Source organism: Fukomys damarensis, unplaced genomic scaffold, assembly GCF_012274545.1.
Source record: "Fukomys damarensis isolate Sample0158 unplaced genomic scaffold, DMR_v1.0_HiC HiC_scaffold_15, whole genome shotgun sequence".
Taxonomy (NCBI): Eukaryota; Metazoa; Chordata; class Mammalia; order Rodentia; family Bathyergidae; genus Fukomys; species Fukomys damarensis.
In genome coordinates, this window is record NW_022900927.1 from 60222609 (window position 1) to 60238053 (window position 15445).

Sequence of the window (15445 nt, forward strand, 5' to 3'; positions counted from 1 at the left end):
AAAAAAAAAAAAAAAAAAAAAAAAAAAGGAATAATTCAAAGAAGGGATCCTACCAAGACTGAGACTAAACACCAAAATCAATGAAAGTAATGCATTATAACCTATACAATAAAACAGAAAGCCACGTGTCCATACTAATACAAGTAAAAAACAGAAAGTCTGATGAGGAATAGAATATTTACAGAATTTAAATGTACCTCTCTACAAAATGGTTATTACAGAGAAAATAAAAAAGAGTACAGTAATTGTATACACTGAGCTTGACAGCTGCCATCATGGGCAACTGAAGCGAACGCTATCAGCAGTAGGACAAATCAAATCACACACCACCCAACAGGAAGTGATGAAAACAACACAGCACCTCTCTCTGACATTCTTGCCAAAGACGCATAACCTCAATCTAATCACAAGAAAACATCAGGTCAAACCCAAACTGAGGAACATTTTACAAAATAACTGGCTTATAGTCTCCAGAAATACCAAGATCATAAAAGTCAAAGAAAAACTAAAAAATTGTCCCACATGAAAACCAACATCTGACAACTAAACACAATGAAGGATTTTGAACTACATCACAACAAAGAACATCATTAAGACAACTGACCAAGCCTGATGGAGTATGAAGACAGCTGGCTAGATATCTGCAATAAGGTTAATTTGCAGATTTTAGTAGCTGTATTGTGGTTATGGAAGAGAACATCCCTCTTTATAAGAAACACAACTTAAGTGTTCTAGGATGATCAGGTTGACAATTTAACTCTCAAGTGGATCATAGTGGGAAAAAGCATTCTTTGAATTTTATGCCTATTTCTCCAAAATATATGATTATTTCAACATAAAAACAAATTTTAATTTTTTGTTTGTTTTGTGAGACAGGGACTCACTATGTAGTTGAGACTGACCTAGAACTCACTATGTAGCCCAGGCTGGTCTCGAACTCACAGCGATCCTCCTGCTTCAGTCTCCCGAGTGCTAGGATTACAGACGTGCACCACCACACCTGGCAACAAATTTTAATTTAAAAAAAATATGTGAATATACTTATACCTCCAACTCAACTATCAAAAATTACTAAAGATTGATTCACAGATTTCAGTCATACATTGATATATAAAAGGAGCCACATATTGACACTGCACTGATCAAAACAAAAAGTTCAGTTTGTGAGCATTTGTGCTCTAGTAAAACTAGATACTACTATACAGTTAGTTGCTATTTCTGTATGTAATTTTTGCAGGGTCTACAGAAAAGAATCTATTATCGGGCCAGGGATTTAGCTCAGCGGTTTAGTGGCCTGCCTTGCAAGGGCAAAGACCTGAGTTCAATCCCCAGTACCAAAAAAAAAAAAAAAAAAAAAAAATCTATTTTCTATGCTCCAAGGCACCACTCCCACACTAAAAATGCAATACAAACCCTCAAAGTGTTTATCAATTAATTAATAAAGGTTTAAAAAGAGCCAAGTGTGAGCCGGGCGTGGTGGCGCATGCCTGTAATCCCAGTACTTGGGAGGCTGGGGCAGGAGGATCGCTGTGAGTTCGAGACCAGCCTGGGCCACATAGTGAGTTCCAGGTCAGTCTCAACTACATATTGAGACCCTGTCTCAAAAAACTGAAAACAAAACAAAACAAAAAAGAGCCAAGTGTGGTGGAACACACCTATAATCTCAGCACTCTAAGAAGTAGAGGCAGGAGGACTGAAAGTTTGAGCCCAGCCTGAAAAACTTAGTGAGACTCTCAAAATTAAAAAATGGATGGGAATATAGCTAAGTGCAAAGGCCTTGGGTTCAATCTTTCATACTGGGGGGGACATTAATGATAGGCTTATTAGGAACCCATAGATTAGAACACAGCACAGCTTCACTGAAAAACCATCTTTCTCCTCAAATTAACTTTGTGAGCAAAGTAGAAGAAATAAATGCTAAATCTTTGGTAATCAGTACCACTCCTAAAAGGAGGCAGAAAACAGCAATCACCTACATCAGAGATCAGAACATCACTCTGAGTGAGTTGCTCTCATACTGACAGTCACTGCACTAAAGATTCATAGTAAAATGATGTGCCCAGCTGGGCATGGTGGCAATGCCTGTAATTTCAATATGCTGGGAGGCTGAGGCAGGAGGATTGCAAGTTCAAGCCCAGCTTGGCAACTCAGTGACTTAGTAAGACCCTATCTCAAATTTTAAAAACGTTTAAAGGCTGGGGATGTAGCTCAGTGCAAAGGTCCTAGGTTCAATCTCCAATATTTCCCAAAAAAAGACATACCTAAAAAGGTGACCTGTTAAAATATAAATGTCCCAGAGTTTTCTGTTCAAACATACTCATAAAATGTATAATTAGGATTAAAGCTGTGAATAATTTATTAGACTATTACACAGCCACCTTAGTGTACCTCAGTATAAAAATAACAACAAAAATAAGCATTTTTCTCCCCTCCTATTGACGGGAACTCTACTTTCTATAAATTACAGCAGTATGCAGGGGATTTAGCTCAATGGCACTGCACCTGCCTCACAAGTGCAAGGTCCCAAATTCAATTCCTGGTACCAAAAAAAAGAAAAAAATTACAGTAGTCCCCCTTTATATGTGGGAGATGTGTTTGTTCCAAGATTGTCAATGCATATCTGAAACCTTGGCACCAAACCCTATATATACTATGTTTTTTCCTATACATATAAAGCACTCCAAAAACTGCATACATCAAGAAAAACTCATACAAATATGTTAATTCTATGTATTGAGACATCATAAGATTAATACAAGTTATCTTTGGCCTCTACAATTGCAAGATGTGCTCAAAGTGGTACCATGAACTTCCAGACGTTTATTAATATAGTGAACTATTAAAGTAAGTTTACTTTTTTTTTGGTAGACTCTGTATAAACCTATGATAAATTTTAATTTATAATTAGGTACAGTAAGAGAATAACAACTAAAACTAAAATAGAACAAAAATAACATACTATAACAAAGTTTTTTAAAACTTATGAAGTTAAATGGAATTTTCTTACATCAGAGATCAGAACATCAGACAGGCCATGCATGGTGGCTCACACGTGTAATCCTAGCACTTGGGAAACTGAGTCAGGAGGAGGATCACTATGAGTTCAAGGCCAGCCTGAGCTACATAGTGAGACTCTGTCTCAAAATATATATATATATATACAGACACACACAAACACACACACACATATATATATAATAAAAAATACATATATACATATATGTATATATATATACACATATATATATATATATAAAATATATATTTTTTTCCCCGAATTGCTTGGCCACAAGTAACAGAAACCATGAATGGGGGCAAGGAGGACTACTGTATCTTTAGTCACTAAAACTCTACAAGGTAGATATTATCTTCTTCACCTTATAAAATAAGAAGACTGAAGACCTAAGAAGTCAAATAAGCCAAATGTCCATTGAGGGGCAGTTTGTACTCAGCCTGAAGACTCAGACTTTTCCCATTCTATTTTGCTATTTCTTTCACTTACATCATTTACTACTCTGAAAAATAGGAATATGCTGCATGAGGGAATAAAACATAAAAGAAAACTTTTTAACAGTATATGTAAAACTGAATGGGAGTCTCAGGCTTAAGATAAAAGAAGCCAGAATACCTCAGAAGCAAGAAAGGAAGAAAAAAAAAGCTTGACAAAGAAACAGGCACCTGAAATGGGAATAAGAAGATTCTAAGGACATACTGCCTGGTTCTCCAGTTTCTCTAGAGCCTAGCACCCAGGTTGACACAGCCCCTGCATTAATAATGAGCTTGATAATGAGTTAACTATGAGCTCAGATGTATTGTAATGGCAGAAGATGGATCATAAAATGAAGATTACAGTGAATGCTATATTTTTCTTCTTTCAGTGAGAGAAAAATGAGAAACAAATGACATCCATTTGAAAACATGGGATGGACAAATTATTAAAGCATCTCTAAAGACAACAGATGTTAATATTAAACACCCAAGAAATGTTAGATAATACGATTCCAAACTATTTTAAAGTGAAAATGACTCCCAAAGATATATTTATCTTTTGAAACATCTTTATCTGTTTTAATATTCATTTTACTGTTTATGTGCTACCAGGAACAATTTTAAAGCAAAATAGTGCCCTTAATGTGAAACTGTCTGATAAACACAAAATTAAGAATTATGTTGGAACTCAAATATGTCACTATATAATTCTGCAGAAAATGCACTTACCATTTATTTACTAGAAATATATTGGTATTTCATACTTTAACCCAGGATATACATTGATCCTTATGCAACCAGGAAACAAAATAGCACATTAGAAAGATATTTGAAATTCCTGAATTTGAATCTTAGAGCTATTACTTGCCAGCTCTGTAACTTTGGGGAAGCTATTCAATTTTTCCCATCTTTTACCCCATAAATAAAAATGATGTTAGTAATGAAAAATTTGCAAGATTTTTGTGAAGGCTAGATACAAAGCATGTAAAACAGCATGTCTGGGATACAAAACACCAGCAATTCCATTTCTAGATATGTATCCTATGAACATACTTTTATAAAGTATGAAAATGTTCATAATATCATTTATGAGGTGTGAACAAGAAATACAGCAATGTTGAATTTTAAAGTATTTATTACAGTAAAAGACACACTGCCATTAATCCCCTCCAAAATATTCTCCCATCACTTTCAACACACCTAACCCACTGGTCTTGACACTTTCTGAAGCACTTCCAAGAAGTCGTCTTTTATGTCTTTAGGTACACTGTCGCAGCTGCCTTGATATCCTGAATCAATTCAAAACATTTACCCTTCAGGGTCATTTTGATTTTTGAGTAAGACCCAGGAGTCACCTGGTACCACATGTGGTGAATAAGGTAGATAAGGACACACCATGTTTTCATTAACCTGCCTTTCCATTGGTGGCACTCAGCAGCAGCATTCACTGTACTTTTTTATATTAAAGAGAAACTTCATGGGCTAGGGATTTAGCTCAGTGGTGCCGCTGCCTGCCTCATAAGCACAAAGACTGGAGTTTGATCCCCAGTACCAAAAAAATAAAAAATAAGATACATAAATAAAAATAAAAGGGAAACTTCACGAAAATATGTAGAAAATAGAACAATGTGAGTAAGTGAATTCTGTTCAAAGCAAGGGGGCATATTTTGAGGGATATTAATAACAATATATCTTTTACTATAATTATTCTTTATTTAAACATATACCATATTTTTGATCACCCCCTATATATTAATAAGTTAAAAGTCATCCAAGTACCTAGCAGTAAGGGAATGGTTAAATAACAATATATATACATATTTACCTATAAAAGCTGGTAAAATGCATATTGCCAGGACTTACAGTTATGACTGAGATCTAAAATGTCCCCTGAAGATTCAGGGTTGCCAAAGAGCTTTTGGAAAGTGACTAGACCATGAGGCTCTAATTCCATCAATGGATTAGCCCACTAATTAGATCATGACCTCATGATCACAGGGGGTCATGGAAACAGGATACATTGCCCAGCTGAAGGGACTGGATCATGTGACCTTAGGGACTACATCTGGTCCTGGGCTCCTTCTCTGGTTCGCTTTTTGTTTCCTGACTAGCATGAAGAAAGCAGCTTTCCTCTATTCTGCCCTTCCACCTTGATGTTTCTGCCTCACCACCAACCTAACAGCAACAGAACCAGCTGACCCTAGACTAAACCATAAACCAAAATAAATATTGCCTCCTCTAAATTTTCTCAGGTATTTAATCACAGTAATGAAATGACTGACACACTTAAGAGTCAAACATCCCGTGGATCTGGGATGGGACCAGGAAATGTATGTGTCAACAAACAATCCTAAGTGATTAGGATGGACAAAGTCTCTGAAAATTCTGCATTCAATAGAATACAATGATGACACTGAAATCATGATTATAAAGACTTTATAAAAATCCTATCAAGTAGGGTCAGGGATTTAGTTCAGTGGTGCCACTACCTGCCTCACAAGCGCAAGGTCCCAAGTTTGATCCCCAGTACAAAAAAAAAAAAAAAAAAAATGCTATCAAGTGAAAAACTTAGGGTCCAAAGTTGCTTTATCTGGTAACTATATTAAATATGCTTAGGAAAATAGTTTTTAGCAATAGGATCATAGGTGTTTTTTCTCATCTTTTCCTCAACTTTTGAAACAATGATGCTATCATCATACATGAATAACTAAGACATTAAAAGTCAATGGATTTCAGGGTACAATTCAAACTCCTCAGGACAAGCACATAAGTCCTTCAATCTTAAAACGTACCTCTTCTCCATGCTCCAAAATACTTTAATATTGCCAAATTATACTCCACATTTACACACACTGTTGATGAATATACTGATCCTTCCACCTGAAATACCCTTCCTCCAACTTGTCAGCAACTCCTAGTTATTCTCAAGATTCAAGCAGCACCTCCCCTCAAGCTCCCCTTGTAGAATCCTATTCTCCAGATAGAATTAAGGGTGCCTCCTTCTTGCTCCTTCTGCTCACGTAGCATTTTTGGTCTTCCACTGCAGGATATGCAGCACACAACATATTTCAATTCTTTGTTTATATAACTGTCCCACTCTACTAGAACTTCAGGTTAGAAGAAATGACCTCATTCGATTTTAAGAACCAGAACATATCCAACAAATATTTGTTGAAATAATAAGTGATCATCCATCAATAAATACTTGTTGAAATAATCAATGATAGTTCCTTGTCACCGTTCTTAGTTGTCAGTTTCCTATAGAATTCTGACAGATTTGATGGTTAGTTGGATAGTACTTGGTTGGTTGGTTAACAAGTTTGGTCTAAGTATACCCTAATATATAGCATACAAATAAGCAAAAAAAAAAAACTTTTAAGAAAAACTTTAACAATCATTTGTAAGTCTTTGCTTTTTTCTCTGATTATATCTTCAAAGTCTCTATCACTCTTCAGTATAACTGACCAGTCTGGAAAACCACCAAAGCAATCTGGGAAAAAAACCACTCTGTCTGGGGATGCCCACTGCTGGATTTTACCAAGGCAAAAAACATCCCTGCTTAATTTCTGCTGCTCCCCGCAAACACACTCCCACTCACTCCCATGTCTCTCTACAGAGCAATAAAATATCTACACAAAACAGAGGTAATTCTGTAAGTAAATATAGCAGTGCTTTAGTATATTCAAAACACTAAATACTATACTTAGCATATTTGTATGAAACATAGACATTTCTAACACATATTTGTAACTAGAGGTAACCAAACAAGAACCCAAAGTGGCTAAGAGTAATCTGAGCCAAAAAATAGAAAAATTGATGCAGGAGAATGCTGAGATTCAAGGGTCAGAACTTCAATGTCTCTGTTGTACAGTAAAATATAAGTTTACCCTACAAACTGAGGTCAACTTACAAAGTGATTTTTTAATAAAAAGAAATGTATTTAAAAGAACTTGAATCTCAAACCATATTAGCTATTAAAGCTGTTATTCAATTCTATTCCACAGCTTTGTCATCTGTGATTACATAAATATAGACATGTAAGGAATACCTTCTGAAAGTAGACAAACAATATGCTATATGTTTATTTATAAAAAGCACAGTACATATAAATCCAATACAAAGTTCAGGGGATTGAGTAAGTAGCCAAAAGAAAACCTTCTCCATCACCAGCCCTATGTCTCCAACCAAATCCTTTTCTTTTTCAGCCTCACAAAAGGGAAAAACTAACGATGACCCTTTATCCAACCCCTTCCTGTAAACCAGAAAAAATCCACTCCACTAGTTCAGCCACAGACCTTCATAACTTTACTATTTTGGCCTAGTGTTCTGTTGACTCTTTAAATGAAAATAATAAAAATTATTTCCTTCTAAATAATGACCTTCCTTTCCTTCCTCTTCCTAAAAGCCTTACCAATCAATCATACTTCGCTATAAATTAACTGTTAGCTCCTACAAGTAGTTTTAGGTGGTGGGGTACAAGTGGGACAGGAAAAATGGCAGGCACTGGCTCCATCAGGTTACATAAAAAAATTACCCTTGCGGAAGGCAAGAAACTAGATATCTGAAAGCAAACTCTGAGGACTGCTCCATTTTGAAGGTCCAGTATTTCTTCTTCTTACCCTTCTGCTCACTATGCAATCCATCCCACATCTACTCCTCACACAACATCTACTTCCCTTTGGGAAACAGGAAGCTGGCACAAAAACTATGGTCAGAGTGAACTTGCAGTAATTAGAAAAGACTAGCGGGCTGGGGATTTAGTTCAGTGGTGCTGCCACCTGCCCCACAAATGCAAAAAGTTAGAAAAGGCTAGAGGTATCTTTTTTCTACAGAAAGAGATTTGGATGGGAGGTCAAAGGAAATGTGGAACAGAAAAATCAGGCAGGGGGCAGGAAATTAAGTTGACTGTTGATCAGTCAAAACATGGTCCAATTTGGTCAAAGAAGTGTTTCGGCTCCTTTAACTAGAATTAGCCATTTTAAATAAAGCTACTCCTGAAACACAATAGAATCCAAATAACTGTACAGCATGAGTCAAAGTTCCATTTCATAGCTAGATCTATGAATATGTGCCATGTAATAAGAAAGCACTATTCATAAAAAGATTGAGAAATTAACTTCTTGTACATTGTAGTAAAAGAAACTGAAGGAAACAAAATTCATTCTTTTACAATATTTTTGAGTCACCCTCAAAAAATCAATTTCAAGCCTCATCCAGGTTTAACTCAAAAGTAAAATTCATTTGCTATCCTACTGATATAAAGGAAGAAAACTAGAACATAGGAAGAGTTTCTAGATCTGTAATACACAAGAAAATCAATTGGGTTTTCAACTGGCAAACTACCTTCCCTGAGATTTACCCAACCTTGTCATCCCACACAAAAAAAGTGAAATACAGATGAATCTTCTGTGTAAATTCCTGTTTTTCCAACTATAAAATATTTGCTCATATGAATAATCAAAACTCAATGCATTTTAATTAACTACAACCATTCTGCAACATGACCAGACCGAAAACATACTAAAATTGTTTCTAATATTAAATACCTGCACGCTCCACAGGCTGAAATTTGTCTAACCTTTGATTTGCATTATGGTCAGCTTCATTTCTAGTTAAATACTCAGGAAAAATATTCTATAGTAAACTCTTTGAAAGAATTTTCCAAAAATTACATCAAATGCATAATAAATTATTTCATTATACAACTGAACTAATCAAATTTTTACTGTCATCCAAGAAACTAAATTGCTAATCAGTAGCCAGACTGCTAAATAATGTACACTTCTGCCTTAGTGTCAGCAGTGAAGATTCACTCCACCCTTCTATCCACAATGAGAAATCACTGCTACACACATTAGGAACTGTCCAGTGCATGAATGGACATGATGAGCAGTAGTCACTGGCTGGTTGTCCTAAATCATTGCACACAACACTCTCACACTTTTAAAGAGGGAGCTGCAAACCCTGCTTAGAAGAGAAAGAGGACAATACCAAAATTCCCTTCCTCCCTCCTTACCTCCCATCATGCAGCTGGCACGGTTTACTTTGGCAGACACAGCTCCCTGAACATAATGGTGCAATCACTGCTTCAAACATCATTACTATCTAAAATAGATAACCCACTTGCAACTTGACTATTTTTATAGATACATTTTCACAAAGTTTAACTGCTCCATTTGTGTTTTATTCCACTTAACAAAATGCGGCTTCCCTGTAAGTTTCTTATAAAGACTCCCAATAATCACAACTGCCTTAATAGTTGTGAAAATCACAATACTTCCTAGTTGCCTCTTATCTCTTTGTACCTATCCCCAAAAACTTCAGGAGTTGAATCCTAAATCTGAAAAATTTATCAGCTCCCTAGTCTGTGTCTTCAGAAACCAGATCATAATTTCCCCCTATTTCTTACTGTTCTACTGTTTCACAGGGGGATCTTAAGAACTGGATCCTTTATGTTCAACAACAATTTACTAAATACAGTTTTTACAGTACTCACCTCTTTGAAGTATTAAGAAAATCAACTAAATCTAAGGCATTGACAAATGTTTGTTGCTTTATTAAAATACAAATAATTCTTAGTACTAGAGACAGTAAAAAAATTTAAATAAGAATTATTATTATTTAGAATAAAAGGTAGTTGCACCAAAGGAAAAGGTATTAAAAGGTTGTACCTTTCTCATAACAGATGTAAGTTAAATGAAATGAAATTTCTCACATAATCCAGGGGAAAAAGAGAAAGGAGATAACTCAATTCGAATACACTGATGAGTTCTGGTTTCCTTAAAGGCAAAAAGGGCTGGTGAGGGGCATAACTAAAAACAAACACAAAAAAAATGCTAAACATCTACACGAAGTTTGAAAAAAAAATGGAAGAATAATAGTTCATTAATGTAACCTTAAGGTCTGACAATGTAAAATTACAAATGACTTCAAACCATAGCAGAATTTCCTATGCTAACAATGCTAAGAATCGGAGTTTGCTTCTGTCTTCCTTATTATAAATTATTTTCAAACCAGAAAGGAAAAACAAATAAGAATATTGAAACTCCAAACAGAGTGATCGTAAGAGACACTTAGCTGCTGCTCTAAGTGAATGTTAAGTGTCCATCCAGACCCAGAAGAATTAGCGGCAAGAGGATAGAAGGAATTTTCATCAAAACTAGGAATTACCAATGGCTCACTACCAGAAACAAACAATAATAAGACAGCATGGTTTTGGTGGAATTTATAGACTTACTACTAAAGAGATAGATCAAAAGAATACAACAAACAGGACACAGCACAAATTTAAGAAGGGAAATGGACAAAATACCTCACGATGTTCTCACAGCTGTGGAGAGAAGCAGCTGACTGATGGTTCTTTTAAGTGGTTCTAAGGCAGGAAGAAATGCTATGTATAAAGACTGTCACTGTCACTTTTAAACTGATATTAAACTGAACGGAGATTCTTCGGGGATGTATTATGTGTGTTCAACTCTACTTACAGGAAACATGCTTACTTAATCTACAGATGGTGCAGAGAACAGAAGTTAATATGCTGAAAGACAGATTCAAGAGTTAAAAAAATTACACAGATTACAAATACAACAAATAAAACAAATAAGACTAAATGTAACAGGAATGTCTTACGTTCAGTGAAGACTCTACAAGTACCAAATGGGAGAATTATGGCTTCACAGATCACTGAAAAAAAAAAATACCTGAAAGTTTTAATTGACCATATGATCAATGTGAGCCAACATCATTTCAGGGCTCAGAAAATCTTGACCATAGGGAGGCCTCAAATCAATAATGAGACAGTAATTTCATTGTATTATGTTTTAATAGCTACCATTTTGTTTTAATTACCTATGTTTGTTGTGGAAAATGCAGGTAAGGAAAAAAAAAGATCACCACAATCCTACCCCTGAAAGGTGAACATGATTTCCAGTTTGTTTTGTCATTCCAGAGTCCTTAATGTACACTATAAATGCACATTCTAAACCAGGTGTGGTGGCGCACTCCTGTAATCCCAGCACTCGAGAGGCTGAGGCAGGAGGATCACTGTGAATTATTCGAGACCAGCCTGGGCCTAAATAGTGAGTTCCAGGTCAGTCTCAACTACATAGTGAGACTCTGTCTCAAAAAACAAAAATAAATAAATAAATAAATAAATAAATGTACATTCTAAATTCACACTTTTTCTTATAAAATAGGATCATATTATAAATGATCTTTTGCAATCTGTTGTGATTTTAATTATAATTATTCAATAGTATATCAAGCCCCATTATGTCCATCACTAGCCAACTGGCATCTAATGCAGACTGTTCATTCTTCATTAGTTTTATTTTAAGAAGGTCACTGCAAAGTTTGAGAATAGGCAAAGAAGGAAAAAATGAGTGGCAAAAAAATATGAAAACTTGACGTCTTAACACCTATGCCCTACTACCACATAACAGTTAAGGAAAATGATAGTTCTTCCTGTGGGAAAAATTAGGACCTTCATGCCAAAGTTCCCCCAAAGAACCATCCTTGCAGATGAATGTGACAACTCTATATTAACCCTTATAGCCAACCTAGTACCAATTCCTAGAAGTTACAGAAAGGCAATTTTCAACTCAATAACAAGAAAATATAAAAAATAATAACTACATGTACCAAAAAAATGAAATGGATCTAGTCGGAAAATTTAGCAAGGGCTCAAATAGCTAACTGGAAAGAGATGGAATTCCCACATTGAGAAGTTGGACTGAAGGCCCATTTCTCTTCGGAGATTCCATGATTCTAATGAAAAACTTATTAAAGAAATTTAGTCCCAGTCTAATATAAAACAAATCTTAAGTAATTAAGGCCTTTACAAATTGAATCAGAATCCCACGTGCTTTAGAGCTACACAAGAAATAGTAACACCAATGATGAACACCTATGTGCTCAATGCCTTGCACTTATGACTTTATACCTCATTTAATCCTTACAACAACCCTACGCAGCAGGTACTACTATATTTCCACCCTACAGAAAGGGCTTGGAGACAGTTTTGTGCTTATTTAAGGTCATTCTTACTTTTATTGAAAATTGCAATATCACGCAAGCATACCTGATTCCCAGTCATACAGCTCCTGCTCACCTAGTAGATAATAAGTAACCAAGAGCCTCTTCTGAAAAGTTCGTATCTGTGAAACTCTCAAAAGCACAGTCGAGATATTTTTAATAGAAAAATTAATGCTTTTTAAATTCCACTATTATTCCCAGAAAAAATGTTCAAATTGGACTATCCAACTTGGCCACATACCTTAAACTTTCATGACTAAAACAGATTCATGAATAAGACTTAAGATCTGGTAAAGCAAACTCGAATCACTGAATTTCAAATCCTTAGCATTACTAATTAAGTAACCTTGAGCAGGTTATTAATCTTTCTATCTCTCTAGTCTTTCATTCGTGAAATGAGGCTCGACCTCTTAAGGCTGATGTAAGAACTGAATCAGATGATACATATAAGCATTTAGCACAGGGTCTAACACTACTACTATACCACACAAGTAATAAAGCAAATGGGAAAAAGTACCCAATGTATCCCACAATTCACTCTAAAATATTAAAATTTTCAGCATCATTATGTCAGATGGGTGAGGGGAGCACATTTTCCATTATGATAAAAATTTCTGGTGACATTCATTTGTGAAATAAAATGACAGCTTAAAAAATATGCCTTCTTAGAAATTTCACTTTATGCAGATTTGACCAGAGAATACAATTCAATTGTTATTTCTTCAAAGATACTGTGTTAGCTGTTTAAGCAGTGTGAGATAAATGCAAATTTAAAGGTTAAGGGTTTTCTGGCTGTTACAACTTTGTTCAAACTCTTTTAGTCGACTGCTTTCCACACACATTCCTTTTGTACAGTATTACTGCTGCCTCTAACAAAACCACTAAAGAGGTGTACATTGTGGGTCAGTTTTGGTACTCTACTGTTTACTAACATTAAGTAATTGACATTTTATTTCTAAGATTTGACATTTTTTCTTTTATTATAAATGGTACAACAGAGTGTTTAAAAGACGCTTGGCTTTGAGTTCTGTCACAGACTGTTTTCAAAATATCATTCCTCTCAATGAAATTAACTGAGTGCTCACTGTTCTCAAAGAATTCTTTAGTATTTTTCCAAAGGAACCGTGTATTTTGAGAAACTTTTCAACTTAGAGGTTTCTAGCAACCACAATCATTTTTACAACTAGTGGATCCCCTGGCAAATGTATTTATTTCACCTGTAACTTAAACTGTAACTAGATAAACTTCTTTTCTATAAATTACTGGTGGCTAAGGGCAATTATTTAGATGTAGTATAAATTGTATACATTGCCTACTTGGGTTTGAAAGTAAGAATATTTAACAAGAGCATACAAAGGCATCATTTTAAGTTCAATTTTTTGAAAAAGTCTCAAATATTAATTGTTCTAAAGTGAGCTGTTATTCCAATAAAATGTCACTGTCAGAGAACATATATGATAAGATACGGGGCTTTTTAAAACTCAATCAACCATTTTCCAAATAATTTATCTCATTGTAATGTAAACTTCATTTTCCCTGTACTATACTTAAATGCACTGTCTGATCACTACATCCACAGAATCTATGTAAAGAACAAAGTATCATCACTCAAAAGTTTGTACTAAGCTCTTTCCAAGAACAGAGCAGAATTATTTTTCAAAACCGAGAAAACCACTAGGGCTTTTTTTAATTTTAGAAGTGTACCCAGACGGCCTAAGTGAGGTTTTAAGGGGAAGATAAATGTTGGCTGATGCCTCCAAAACCTTGATGAACCAGTTTCAGAAACCAGTGACTGCTCCTCTCAGGCTTCCTTCCTCCCAGCTGTTATCGTCTGTCCATCAATTTAACTTTTCAGAGTATACAAATCAACACTTCTATTCCCAAGGTGCTGCTTGCTAAATAAAGACCCTGACTTTTTTTAAAATGTCATCCTAGAAAGATCCTGCGTGCAATATTCGTGTCACCTGAAACATCTTCACATGACAAGCCCTCTACTGTGTTCCATACACACTATTCCAATCCCGACCTGGCATCCTGCGTCGTGAGGTATAACAACCAAGTTTCACTGAGCAGTGCCCAGGAAATTCAAACTACTGCTGGGGCTCCCTCCGCAAGTTTTACGCTCCCTGTACTGACCACATCTCAGAAGGTCTATTTTCTTTCTTCATTCTGTGGGATCAAAACCCACAGCACAGCAAACGCCTTCTGCAAGAAAAGGTAGCAGCAACCGAAGGCTGTGGCTTTGGCAGAGTAATCACGTGCACGCAATACAGTAGCTTCTCTGCCAATTTCATTTAAATAGCCCGGGGGGGGGGGCTGGCTTTGAGGCTGCAAATTTGTAACAGGGATGGAAAGCGGGTGGAACGACTGTTTTCTTCAAGCCACACTAGTGCATGCACAAGTTCTGCACCACAGCTCGGAGAAAAGTAGCTGGTTGACGCATTGATAGAAGGCTATTTTAAAATTACTCAAAGATAAGGCATCCATCCGACGGGGACGCTCATGCTGCCCCTCCACACACAGCCTGTTTTCCTCCTAATTTAAGAATGAATCGCTGGCAGCCACCAGGTGCGGTAACCGTGAGGAGGAGGAGGACAAGGAGGAAGAGAAGGAGGAAGAGAAGGAGGAAGAGAAGGAGGAAGAGGAGGAGGAAGAGGAGGAGGAGGACGTATCCATCACAGTGCACGACGGGGTGTGCCCGCCACCCCCGAGCAGTGCCGTCCTTACCTCAGCAGATTAGACAGGGGCAGGGGTCCGGATCCACCGCCCAGGATCCCTCCTTTCCTGCCAGACAGGAGTTTCTCCACCAGAGCCACATTTCCAGTGCGAGCAGCTTCCAGGAGCTCCTGGTCCTTCCCCATAGTCTCTCGGCGACCCCCGAGTCCTCTCCCGGCCCGGGTCCTCCTCCCCGCGCACCCCCACT

The 15445-nt window shown here is 36.4% G+C and overlaps 1 protein-coding gene across 10 annotated transcripts in view; it reads right to left on the reverse strand.

Moving 5' to 3' along the window:
- Window positions 1–15439, reverse strand: part of Anks1b (ankyrin repeat and sterile alpha motif domain containing 1B) — a 1036613-nt gene extending 1021174 nt beyond the window's left edge. For all 10 annotated transcript variants that reach the window (XM_010629141.3, XM_033763852.1, XM_010629138.3 and 7 more), the window contains exon 1: window positions 15250–15439. In XM_010629141.3, the coding sequence (XP_010627443.1) occupies window positions 15250–15383 (134 nt within the window). In that variant the 5' untranslated portion in view covers window positions 15384–15439. The remainder of the gene's footprint in view (window positions 1–15249) is intronic.
- Between the last annotated feature and the right edge of the window lie 6 nt (window positions 15440–15445).